Source organism: Oratosquilla oratoria, chromosome 3 (genome assembly GCF_046742065.1).
Source record: "Oratosquilla oratoria isolate Oo_2021 chromosome 3, ASM4674206v1, whole genome shotgun sequence".
Lineage (NCBI taxonomy): Eukaryota > Metazoa > Arthropoda > Malacostraca > Stomatopoda > Squillidae > Oratosquilla > Oratosquilla oratoria.
The window spans coordinates 81,858,740-81,870,710 of NC_134779.1; the positions used below are offsets into that span (position 1 = coordinate 81,858,740).

Consider the following 11,971-nt stretch of genomic DNA (forward strand, 5'->3'; position numbering starts at 1 on the left):
TACAGGTGGTATAGCTGGTACAGGTGGAAGTACAGGAGGTGGTGGTGGTAGAGGCGATGGGGGGAAAGGGGGCCGGACTCAGCCCCGCGCGCCGCCCTGGCCCCAGTGTGAGGCCGGGGCCTCACAGAGGCCAGGCAGGAGCCGTCCACACGGACTACAGGGCCTCGCAGTAGCCGTTGCTGTAGGACTGGCTGGTGGAGTAACCTTCGTGGGGAGCCGCGAAGCCGGTGCCGTACTGGCCACTGCTATAGCCTTGGAAGGGCGGTTGCGCGAAGCGTCCGTAGTTAGGTCGGCCGTTGGGAAGGCAGTGTGTGAGCGAGTGTCGGGAGGCGCGCGGCGCTATGTCTCATATGTAGTTGACCGACTGGAGCGACTTTTCCTGTTTCCCCAGGCGGGACTGCTTCGAGTCGGAGCTCTCGCCCTGCACCTCGTACACGAGCTGGGTCACGAGCTCGGCGATGAGGACGGGGTCCATGGTGGGCGCCAGGTTGCACAGCACGAACCAGTCGCTGAGGTTGTGCGCGTTGATGAAGCGGTCCAGGGTGTCCTCGGGAACCAGCTTGGCGCTGAACTTGAGGCGGAGACGTCTGGCGGGCTTGCACGTGACGAGGACGAGCATGTAGAGGCCGCGGAGAAGGGACAAACCGAAGAGCATGCAGTACCAAAAGTACAAGAAGAGGAAAATCTTATCGTTGAAGCAATTGATAGGCAGGAGGCACAGCGGGTAGTAGCTGTTGATGGTGCCCCCTCGACTGTGGTACTGGAGTTTGCACACGGTGAGGCGAGGGAAACGAGCAGTCATGGGAGAGATGGTGTTGTTGGTACTGTTGTGCATGAAATTCAACCAATCCAAACCGTAATTGTAGAAATCGCCGCCCAGGAAAACGTCGGTCAGTATGAAGAAAGAGGCCAGCAGGGCCATTGACAGCAACTCCGTCAAGAGATACTGCCATAGCCAGTACTCGTGGTTCCCCCGAGTCTGCTTCATATGCCATACCAGGAAGTTCTTCTTGTCCTCCCAGTCCTCCCGGCGGCGAAGGTTAGTGAAGTCGAAGGGGAGGCACTGGTTGTGGGTGAGTTGGTGCCATATCTGTCGAGGCAGATAGACGATGAGGGCCTCGATCAGCAGGAAGAAGGTCACCCACTGGTAGTAGGATATTTCCCGCCTGGAGCTCTGGCCCTCGATGAACTGGCCCAGGTTCGGGTAGATGACATTTTTGCCGATCTGCAAGACAAGAGGCAGCCGTCAGATTACGCGAACTCCGACGACCCGGGGCCGTGAGTGTGTATAGGTGTGTGCGTAATTGTGTGTGTGCGTGTGTGTGTGTGTGTGTGTGTGTGTGTGTGTGTGTGTGTGTGTGTGTGTGTATGTGCGCATGTGTGTGTGTGTGTGTGTGTGTGTGTGTGTGTTTGTTGTGTGTGTATGCATATATATGTGTGTGTGTGTATGTATATATGTGTGTGTGTGTGTATTTTGTGTATGTGTGTGTTCGTGTGTGTGTGTGTGTGTGTGTATGTGTGTGTGTATGCGTGTGTGTGTGTGTGCGTGTGTGTATGTGTGTATGTGTGTGTGTGTTTGTGTGTGTGTATGTATGTGAGTGTGCGCGCGCACAGGTGGCGTGGCAGCAGCAGTGCACATCGCTGTATGTATACAGTATATACTGTATATATATATGTATATATATATATATATATATATATACATATATATATATATATGTGTATATATATATACACACACACACACACACACACACATATGTATATATATACACACAAATATATATATATATATATATATATATATATTATAGACAAGAGCGTGAGCATTTCCAGCATTTCCACGGTATTGCATAAAAATGAAAGCTTAAAAAGTGCTTGAACTGACAACGGAAAGAGCTTGCTAAACTGCAATGAGTGGGGGTAATATTAATGTTAATAGTAACAATAGTTATAATAATAATGATAATAAATGATAATAAATAATAGTAATAATAATGATAATAATGACAACAATAATAATAGTGTAACAATAATAACAGCACTAATAATAAAAAATAAATATAATAATACCAAAATAATCATTTCTCATTGGTGCTTCATCATATGACACAGTAATATTTCATTTGTGCTATGTATATCAAATCAAACCAGGAGATACTAGAATATGGTATATGATAATAGTTATAAAAAGGATCCATTTAATACTGTGGAACTAACGATGCGGGACTCTATGGGGGTCTCTTGGAGTGACATACAAAGAGTTTTTGATGCAGGGGTGGATTCTATAGGGTGGAGGAGTACAAAGAGGAGGAGGGTAGTAGTAAAAGATCAGTCCAACAAAGTAGCAGTAACAATAGGGAACAAGAAAAAAAAGTGAACGAGCAAGTAAACCAAGAACAAAACAACAGAAAAAGTAATGTGCACCTTCATGCCGATGCAAACTTACCACAGGAGAACTTGTCGGTGCGCGCGCGCGTGCGTGTGTGCGTGCGTGCGTGCGTGCAGAAGAACAAGAACAACAAGAACACGAGGGAAGGTCGAGGTTCCTGTCCTGCCCGCAGCGGCGTGGTGATCTGGGTCCTTAAATACTCACCTGGTCTCCTCCTCGGTGCCATCTGGGACGTGGTACTACTCGACCACTTGGGTCACGTCTTTCTCATCAAAAACAGCACATCCCCCTCATATATGTAATAAAATGAATGGTTATATTCCCTGCTCGCGGATATACGGTCAGGATAGGAGGTTTACGTTCCTAGTTTAGTTACGCGAAGACGTCTTTACTAAGGTTAGTTAAGCTCAAGGATATTAGAGATTCAGTGATTATTAAAACTGAACTGAGAGGTGGATATTCAATGCCAGGTATTAGAGACCATAGGGCACTTAGAGGAATTTCAACAGGGGTTGTTAGAACAAAATATATATATATATTTCCTTTAAGGGTGGACAGTCTTAGAAATAATGCTGCGTGATCTGGGCCGTCGGGGCGTCACGAAAGTGGGCCCCCCCACTCTGTTCTTCAGCTGAATAAATTCGTCTGGTGACAACCAGACCAAAGCATGTAAAGTGCGTCACCGTGCTGAAGGTTGTTCTCCCTCTGGATGGTTCTTCTGTTTTCCCTCTGTTTTGTTATTTATTTATCTCTTATTATCTGACTACCAGGTGCTCTCTGAGTCGCCTTCGTACTTCTCTTGTGCACCCGAAGCTGCTGCTTTATCCTTTTTCCACTATTGTTTCTTCTGCCACTGTGCCGACGGGATCTCCTCCCACTCTCTATCCCTCGCCTTTGTGACCCTCATACTTAGGATTGTACCATCCGCACTATACGTATTATATGACACCCACAACCATGCATTACATATATTGGTTAATCAATCAGCTATTTGGATTTCACTGCTGAATAAAGGTTTCTTTCAAACCATCCCATGAGTCGCACGACTGTGCCAACCTCTGCGACGTCACACCTACAGGCTTGTCTATCTTGTTTCTCCATCTTCTCTATGGTCTCCCTCTTTCACGCTTCCCATCTTGCGGCTTGCAGTCAGCAACACACTTGCCCCATTGACCATCATTCTTTCGCGCTAATTTCCCTGTTCGATTACATTTCTTCTCTTTTACTGTATCTTTCATTCCAGTCTACTCTGTCACCCAACACCCCTCTTTCAGCGTTATTCCAAGCATTGATATGTACATTCTCGTCAGTGCATTTCTCAGCTTTATCTCCATCACCTTCGTCAGATTCCAAGCCTTATAGCGAGCATTCTATATCTATTATGAACTTTGCTTTTCAAATATATAAGTAGAGAACCTCTCATGATGCTCCTGTATTCATTAAACATTTTCCAGACAATTTCAATACGCATTTTCATTACCGTCAGTCAGTTTTAGCATCTGGATTAAATAATTATACTCTTCAACTTCCTCAAGACTCTCACCATCGATCATAATTGCTTTATTTTGAACTTTTAAGTTGAACATTACTTTCGCATTACTTTTATTAATCCTCAAACCTACTTTGAGGTTTCTGTTCAGGCCAATAAACATATTTTGTAAACTTCTGATGTTGCTATATCTTTTATAGAAATAACATCCTTTACAAATCTGATGTGATTGAGATGTTACCTTCAAACCTCTCCAGTTCTAACAGAACGGCAAAACTCTTCCAGGCAAGCTTTAAATAGGTTTAAATAGGTTGGGTGATATTACATCACAGTGCCGTACTCCTTTGTCGATCTTTATCTTCTCTGTAGCTTTATGAAGTGGAATTGGAGCAATAATTTTTGCATAAACGTTCTGAAGAACCCTTCCAGTGAGTTCGTTTGTATCCTGTTTACGTGTAAAGCTTAGTATTACATTTTGTTTTACAGTGCCATAGGCCTTTTCCTAATCTACAAATGTTAACTACAGAGGTTTATTGTATTGTGTATTTTTTTTATTTGTTGATTTCTTGTCTGTAAATGTAGTCGAGTATTGGCTTCTGTAGCCTGCATGTTCTTCATCTAAAGCATTACGTAGTTTTTTTGTAAGAATCATCGTAAATAATTTCATAACTAATCAGTGTATTTGCTAAGGTATTTATAGTCTCCTTTCTTGAAAAATAAAGCTACTATAGCATGTACAATAATTCGGGAACGCTTTTTTATGTATACGCTGGGTATATGTTTGAGCGAATCTACAATGAACTTCTTTCCTTGCGCCTTTCAGATTTATTGATATGCCATATTCCCCAAGTCAATTTCCTCGTTTCATACTCATTCGAGCAAAAGCTACTTCTGTTTCTTGCACTTGCTTTCTCAGCCGATTACGTCAAGATACTAAACTAGAAGTAGCACCTTTGCTGGTGTCCTCATTATTTCCTAGAATTTCAAATTTGTTTTTGATATTCAATTGAAATTCCTTCTTGTTGTCTTTTACCTCTGCAAGGTTTATTTTCTTTAAGATTCTTTAAGATTAGTTTATTTCTCTCATCACTGAAATTCAATTTAGCTTTGCACATCACTGTTATACGGTGACTACGTACATTTAATTTACAACTGTAACATTGCAAACGCTGTTGTAATGTTCGGTCGAAAGTTCAAAGTAAATGAATTATAATTGATGGTCAGAATCTGGAAGAAGTTTATGAGTATAATTACTTAAGTCAGATGCTAAAACTAAAGATCATCAAAATTAAATAAAAGGTGTATCACATTTGAATCGTAAAGGTTTCAAAAATATCGGAACATCATGAAAAGGTCATTACATTCATGTCTGAAATGCAAAAATTTCAGTGTATAATGCCATCTATTATGTATAGATATAAGAGGTAGAAATTGGCCAAGGAGATGGAAGCAAAGCTAAAGAGTGCACATAGAAGAATGGAGAGATCGGTCCTGGCAATAACAATGGAAAACGGGAAGAAATCAAACTGGTTGAGAGAGTAGACGGGAGTGAAAGATACTGCTGAGGTAATGTAGGAGCGGAAGTGGAATTAGGCAGGAAAATTAGCCAGAAGGGAAGATGGAAGATGGAGCCAAAGTGTTACTGACAGGACGCCGCGAAATGGTAAGCATAGAAAAGGAAGACCAGACAAAAGGTGGGGAGACGAGATAGAGAAGTCTGCAGGAATGGTGTGGCAGAGATTGGCGTAGTCTTGCGACTCCTGTAAGTGTTTGGGAGAGGTCACGGTTCAGCAGCAATGGCTTATTGATTGACTTCCCATGTCTGTTGTTTATCATCAGATGCTGCCAGCTGGAGGTTTCTGTGCGGGTGGTGCGACCTCGTGGGTTGATACCCGGTCCCCAGACTGGGTCAGAGATCACGAGTTAAAGGTACAAGCCGATGTCAGTTGTCGGCCTCTCCTAAAAGGGATTTTTCACACAAAAAAAAAATAAATAAAAAAATAGAATTAGATAATTTGTTTAATAGTCATACGGTCCGAAAACTTTATTCTTTGTATTCTTGCAGTATATATTCTTTTTCTCATTTTTTGACATACACTGTACAACATTTTCCGTAGCCCTACCTGTCGCTCTACCTAGATATTATTTCTCTTCCATCATGACATTTTGTACTCGTGAACACTTGCAACGAATATTATTTTTTCTTTTTCGTACTTATACCTAAGTCATCCATCTTCATCCGTCACACATTTTTCTCCGTATTCTTGCCTAAGCTGCAACTTTTTGCGGAAGCACAAGGCACTCACATCTTAAGCAGAGAGGCCATTTGGTCCGTGGTGAACCAAAAACACCTACATGAGTCAGATGGTAGATACATCAGCCCCTCATTATGTGTCTAGTCAAAATGTGAATACACACATTTGTAACGAACTAATTCTACCAAATTTCCCATTTAATGAATAAAAACCACAGTAATGCGATATATATATATATATATATATATATATATATATATATATATATATATATATGCGTGTGTGTGTGTGTGTGTGTGCGTGTGTGTGTGTGTGTGTGCGTGCGTGTGTGTGTGTGTGTGTGTGTGTGTGTGTGTGTGTGTGTGTGTATGTGTGTGTGTGTGTGTGTGTGTGTGTGTGTGTGTGTGTGTGTGTGTGTGTGTGTGCGTGTGTGTGTGTGTGTGTGTATGTGTGTGCGTATGTATGTGTGTGTGTGTGTGTTCTCTATTGGCAATATCGTAGTAAAGTCAGTGATATTGATTGTGTCAAGTTGATACTTAGTGTCCTAGAAAGACATCTTAAGAAGGCTTGGTTGATACTGAAAACACGGGATGTCAAGTTTGTCAATAGTAGGAACATAGACAATATTACTATCAATAAATATTAATTGCTTGATGGCTCCTTATGCCGCGCATCAACTCAACAGAACTGCATATCGTTAACGATTTCGAGTTTCGATGAACTCTAGTTCGACCCTACACCTCGGACTAAAGCATCCGATGAACCCTTCACTCTGGCCTCGACGTCAAGAGTCTGCCTGTGCCACGGGAGTCCTGAGGAGTTCGGGAGAAGAGGCACTTCAAGTCTTCTTGCTGCGTTGCCCGATGGCAATCTCCTCTTGTGAAAACTCTTCTTCGCTACTCCTTTGCCTCTCCCTCTCTCTCTCTCTTTCTCTCTCTCTCTCTCTCTCTCTCTCTCTCTCTCTCTCTCTCTCTCTCTCTCTCTCTCTCTCTCTCTCTCTCTCTCTCGTTTTATGGGCACACTGACTTGCGCTGGAATGCGAACCCGTCAATATACATATAATACCGTGTACATGCACATGTGCACACACATACGTACGCATACAGTGTGTACAGACGCCAAATCACAAATGGAAAATGACGAACAGCAATTGTATCGAAACCACAACAAGAAGAGTTGAACAAAACGAGCCGGGAGGCAAAAGTGGTAAATGGAAATTAGTTACAAAACATATGGGAGTGTGCAACCTAGAAATCACTGGGAGCAGTACCAAGGCCATTTTTAGAATATAACTTCCCCCCCCCCAAAAAAAAAAAAAAAAAAATGCCGATGGCTTCGGGCCCTCGAGGTCTGCGGGGGCTGTCGCGCGAAGACGGATTGGAGAAACGGGAGTTAACAGCACTCGAGGGAGGCGAGAGGGAAAGCGTAATCGCCTCTTCGACATATTTGCCTGCTCAGGGGTAAAGCAGAAACCATATACCAATGGCCTTTTCCCCCTTTTCAGGAATGCGGCCGAGGGCCTGTTTCGACTCTTTGCGGAAGAAAAATGAAGAAAGGAATATCCCTAGTCCCCTCCGCCCCATTTACTAGCCATATACGACGCACATGGGAATGTGGTGGCAGAAATTTTATCCTTTGATCATCATCTGGACATTGGAAAAGAAGTGGTGTTTTAAAATCGACATAGGAGAGATTTAAGAGGAATAGAAGAAACGAAGTGGCACAACATTCTTCTATTTGGTAGAGACTTGTTTCCAAGCATACAATAATGATGTTTGACTCTGGGTTGTAGGAGTGCAATTAGAATCCCTAATGTAATGATTGCATTGACTCTGGGTTGTAGGAGTGCAATTAAAATCCCTGATGTAATGATTTCATTGGAGTATACAGCCGGTAAGCGATCTGACACTCTATCATCATGAAATATATAATTTGACTCTTGTTGGCGCACTTGGGAGGTTCCGGCGAATTGGCGGCCATGCAAACATAGTCACTGTCTATGAACGATACGCTTAAGGAAAATTATTAAACATCTTGCTGATCACGTTCTGCCTGAATCCTGATGCGGATTTAGTGCAGATAAAAGCACAACAAATATTTTTGTGTATAGACAGATTTTGGAGGAATTCGTGGAACAGCTTTTGTTGATCTGAGAAAGATATTTGACATAGCCATTCGCGAATTACTACAAGATGACAGATTTGATTGTTCACCATGGTAGCTCTACTCAGACACCACGGCAAGTTTGATTTCTTGCGGGGGGCGTATTGGAGTCATTCTGAGTGACGGTCGAAGTGAGACAAGGGTATGTCTTTGCTCCGATGTTATATAGTGTTTTTCTATTAGCAGTTACTCTGTTGTCACACGGGGATAGATAATAAGAGGAGGACGGCATTCGACTAACATATTACCTAGACGGAGGACTACTCTATCTTCGAAGACTGGAAGCAAGAACCAAGACCAGTTCTTGTGTTGTGAAGGATCTCCAATATACCGCCGCTTCTGCTGCTGCTGTTGCGCACAGTTTCAAGTTGCTACAAAGCCCACTAGACACAAGAGATGCAGCCTCCCGCAAAGTGGAACCCAGGGTAAATGTTGATAAGACAGAGGTACAATACTTCATCAAGATATTAGGGCTGGGGGATAATGCACCAATCCTCACAGACTGAGAATCCATTAAAGACTCCGAGCATTTTGCATATCTTGAGCGACAATCTCACAGGAGGAAGTCACCAACAGAGTGCAGTTATACAATGTTGCATTTGAGCGTCTAAGGGATAGATTCTCCTCAATAAAGAGTTTAGGTTCCAAACAAATCTAGCTTCTGGTGGTCAGTGTTGCTACTCTCCTTACGGATGCGAGACATGGATCGTATACACAAGGTAAGTGCAGATGCACGAGTAATTCCACATGAGGTCTCTGAGAAGGATACTCTGTGTCATATGGAGGGATCGCGTTTCAGATAGTAAAGTGTTAATCCGGGCCGAATGCGAAAGCATCGAGAATTACCCACTCCAACGGGCAGGGCACCTTATCCTTAATTTAGAGGAGCGGCTCCTTAAGAAAATTTTCTTGGATGAGTTGACTGGTGGTGTAAGGCTGACTGGAGGGCCACCCAAAGAAAGATCTTGAAGGTCTGCAGTCTTGACTCCAATCAAGTCGAACTGATCGCGGAGAACTGTAACATCTGACGCAGTGTGGTACCCTTTTGGTGCTGGAGGATGAGGGAAGGGAGCGAGAGAGGAGACTTCAACTGGATCTGTCCGGTGATGGAGCATTGTATGCTCGGAGTGTCATCTACTAAGACTTCCTTTGGCTTTCAGAGTCCTTAAAGGGACCACGCAAGAAGTGACAGGAGGCGTCGTCGTTGAGTCGAAGGGCTACCATATGCAAAATGTGAGCATGTGTGTGTGTGTGTGTGTGTGTGTGTGTGTGTGTGTGTGTGTGTGTGTGTGTGTGTTTGTGTGTGTGTGTGTGTGTGTATGCGTGAGTGTGTGTGTGTGCGTGTGTGTGTATGTATGTGTGTGCGTGAGTGTGTGTGTATGCGTGCACGTGCGAGACCGTCAAAGGCGGCAAGGCCGTAAGAAAGAAGCACTACCTAAACACCATCAAACCTCAAATCCTGAATGAGTTCGGGAATGGGGCTTAATCTTCATCTGTTTTCATCGAAACCCGTTTACCTGAAGTATCTTTGCATAAATCATGTGTCTGTGCTCGTTCAGTCTTAAAACCAGGAGCATTCTTTCAATATGGTCGACTGCCTTAGGTTTGCGTTCAGATTTTCCTTTTCCATATTGAGTTACTCATTTTCTTTGTAAACTACAAATGTCATTACGGTGTTCCTTTTTGTACCTTGGGCGGATTTTTGGACTTCGATCTATGGAGCCTGCACTTTTGGCCAGAAAGGTCCCCAGGGGATTTCCACAGGGGGTTTCGTCTTAAAGATCTCGAACTGTAGGTGAGAGGATCGCCACTTCGGAGCTAGTCGACAAAATATGGAGGGCAAGGAGAGGTAGAGAAAGGGAAGGAGAGGTAGGGAGGAGGAGGAGAAGAGGTAGGGAAGGGTAGAAAGAGGGAGGGGAAGGAAGGAGAGGAATGATGGGTGGAGGGGTAAGTAGGGAGACGAAAAGTGAGGGGAGGGCATAGAAGGGGGAAGAGCGATGAATAGAAGGATAAGTAAGGAGAGGGAGGGAGAAGTAGGGAGAAGGAGCGGAGGTATGGGGACGGTGAGAGAAGGAGAGGTAGGGAGAGGAAGGGAAGGTAGGAAGAGGGAGGGACGTAGGGAAAGAGAGAGGGAGGGGGAGTGAGAAGAGGGAGGGGAGGGCAGGGAAAAGGAAAATTTGAAAAGGGGAGTTTAAGTGGATGAGGAGGAAAGGGTGGTAAGGAGGGAGAGGGGCGGGTAGGGGTTGGGCGAGGGAAGGGGTTGGGCGAGGGAAGGGGTTGGTATGGAGAGGAAGGGGAGCTAGGGTGAACGAGAGGGGAAGGGGAGCTAGGGTGAACGGGAGGGGAAGGGAGGTAGAATGTAGAGGAGGAGAGGTAGGGTCAATGTAAGGGAAAGTAGGGTCAAAGGGAGGGGAGGTAGGGTCAAAAGGAGAGGAGGTAGGGTTAAGGGGAGGAGAGGCAGGGTCAAGGGAAGGGAAGGAAGGGTCAAGGGGAGGGGAGGAAGGGTCAAGGGGAGGAAAGGTAGGGTTAAGGAGAGGGGAGGTAGGGTCAAGGGTAGGGGAATAAGGGTGAAGGGGAGGTGAGGTAGGGTCAAGGGGAGGGGAAATAGGATTAAGGGGAGGAGAGGTAGGGTCAAGGAAAGGTAAGGTCGTGTCAAGAAGAGGGGAGGGAGTGTCAAGGGGAGGGGAGGCAGGATCAAGGGGAGGGGAAGCAGGGTCAAGGGGATCAGAGATAGAATCAAGGAGAGGGGAGGCAGGGGAAACGGGAGAGGAGGTACTAGAGTGAAGGGGATGGGAGGTAGGGTCATAGGGAGGGGAGGCAGGGCCAAGGAAAGGGGAGGCAGGGTGAAGAGAATAGGAGGTAGGGTCGAGTGGAGGGGAGGGGAGGAGAGGCAGGGTCAAAGGGAGGAGAGATGGTATTATGGGGATGGGAGAGAGGGTCAAAGGGAAAGAAGGAAAGGTCAAGGGAGTAAAGGTGAAGGGGAGGGGAAGTAGGGTTTAGGGGAGGAGAGGTAGGGTGAAGGGGATGGGAGGTAGAGTCAAAGGGAAGTGAAATACGGGCGATGGGAGGGGAGGTAGGGTCAAGGGGAGGGGAGATAGGGTCAAGGGGAGGAGAGGTAGGGGCAAGGGGAGAGGGGAGGTAGGGTCGAGGGAAGGGGAGGTAGGGTCAAGGAGAATGGAGGTGCTGCCAATGGTGGGAAAGGTACTACCATGGGGGGGGGGGAGGCGAGGAAGGGTCATGGGGAGGGAAAGTAGGGTCAAGGGGAGGGGAGGTAAGATCAAGGGGAGAGAGGAGGGTAGGTAGGGTTGAGGGAAGGGGAGGTAGGGTCAAGGGGAGGGGAGGTAGGGTCGAGGGGAGGTGAGGTAGGGTCGTAGAAAGGGGAGGTAGGGTCAAGAGGAGAGGAGGTAGGGTCGATGGGAGGGGAGGTAGGGTGGAGGTGAGGAGAGATAGGGTCGAGGGAAGGGGAGGCAGGGTCAAGGGGAGGAGAGATAGGGTTAAGGGGATGGGAAGTCGTAAGGTGAATGGGAGGGGAGGGGGAGATAGGTTCGAGGGAAGGGTAGGTAGGGTTAAGTAGAGGGGAGGTAGGGTCAAGGGGATGGGAGGTAGGGTGAATAGGAGGTAAAGTAGGGTCGAGGGAAGGGGAGGTAGGATCAAGGTGAGGAGAGGTAGGGT

At 45.7% G+C, this 11,971-nt stretch overlaps 1 protein-coding gene across 9 annotated transcripts in view; it reads right to left on the bottom strand.

Annotated features, from left to right (window-relative positions):
• Window positions 1-202: 202 nt before the first annotated feature.
• LOC143024167 (innexin inx1-like) overlaps window positions 203-11,971 on the bottom strand; it is a 424,771-nt gene continuing 413,002 nt past the window's right edge. For all 9 annotated transcript variants that reach the window (XM_076182979.1, XM_076182977.1, XM_076182978.1 and 6 more), the window contains one exon: window positions 203-1,225. In XM_076182979.1, the coding sequence (XP_076039094.1) occupies window positions 347-1,225 (879 nt within the window). In that variant the 3' untranslated portion in view covers window positions 203-346. The remainder of the gene's footprint in view (window positions 1,226-11,971) is intronic.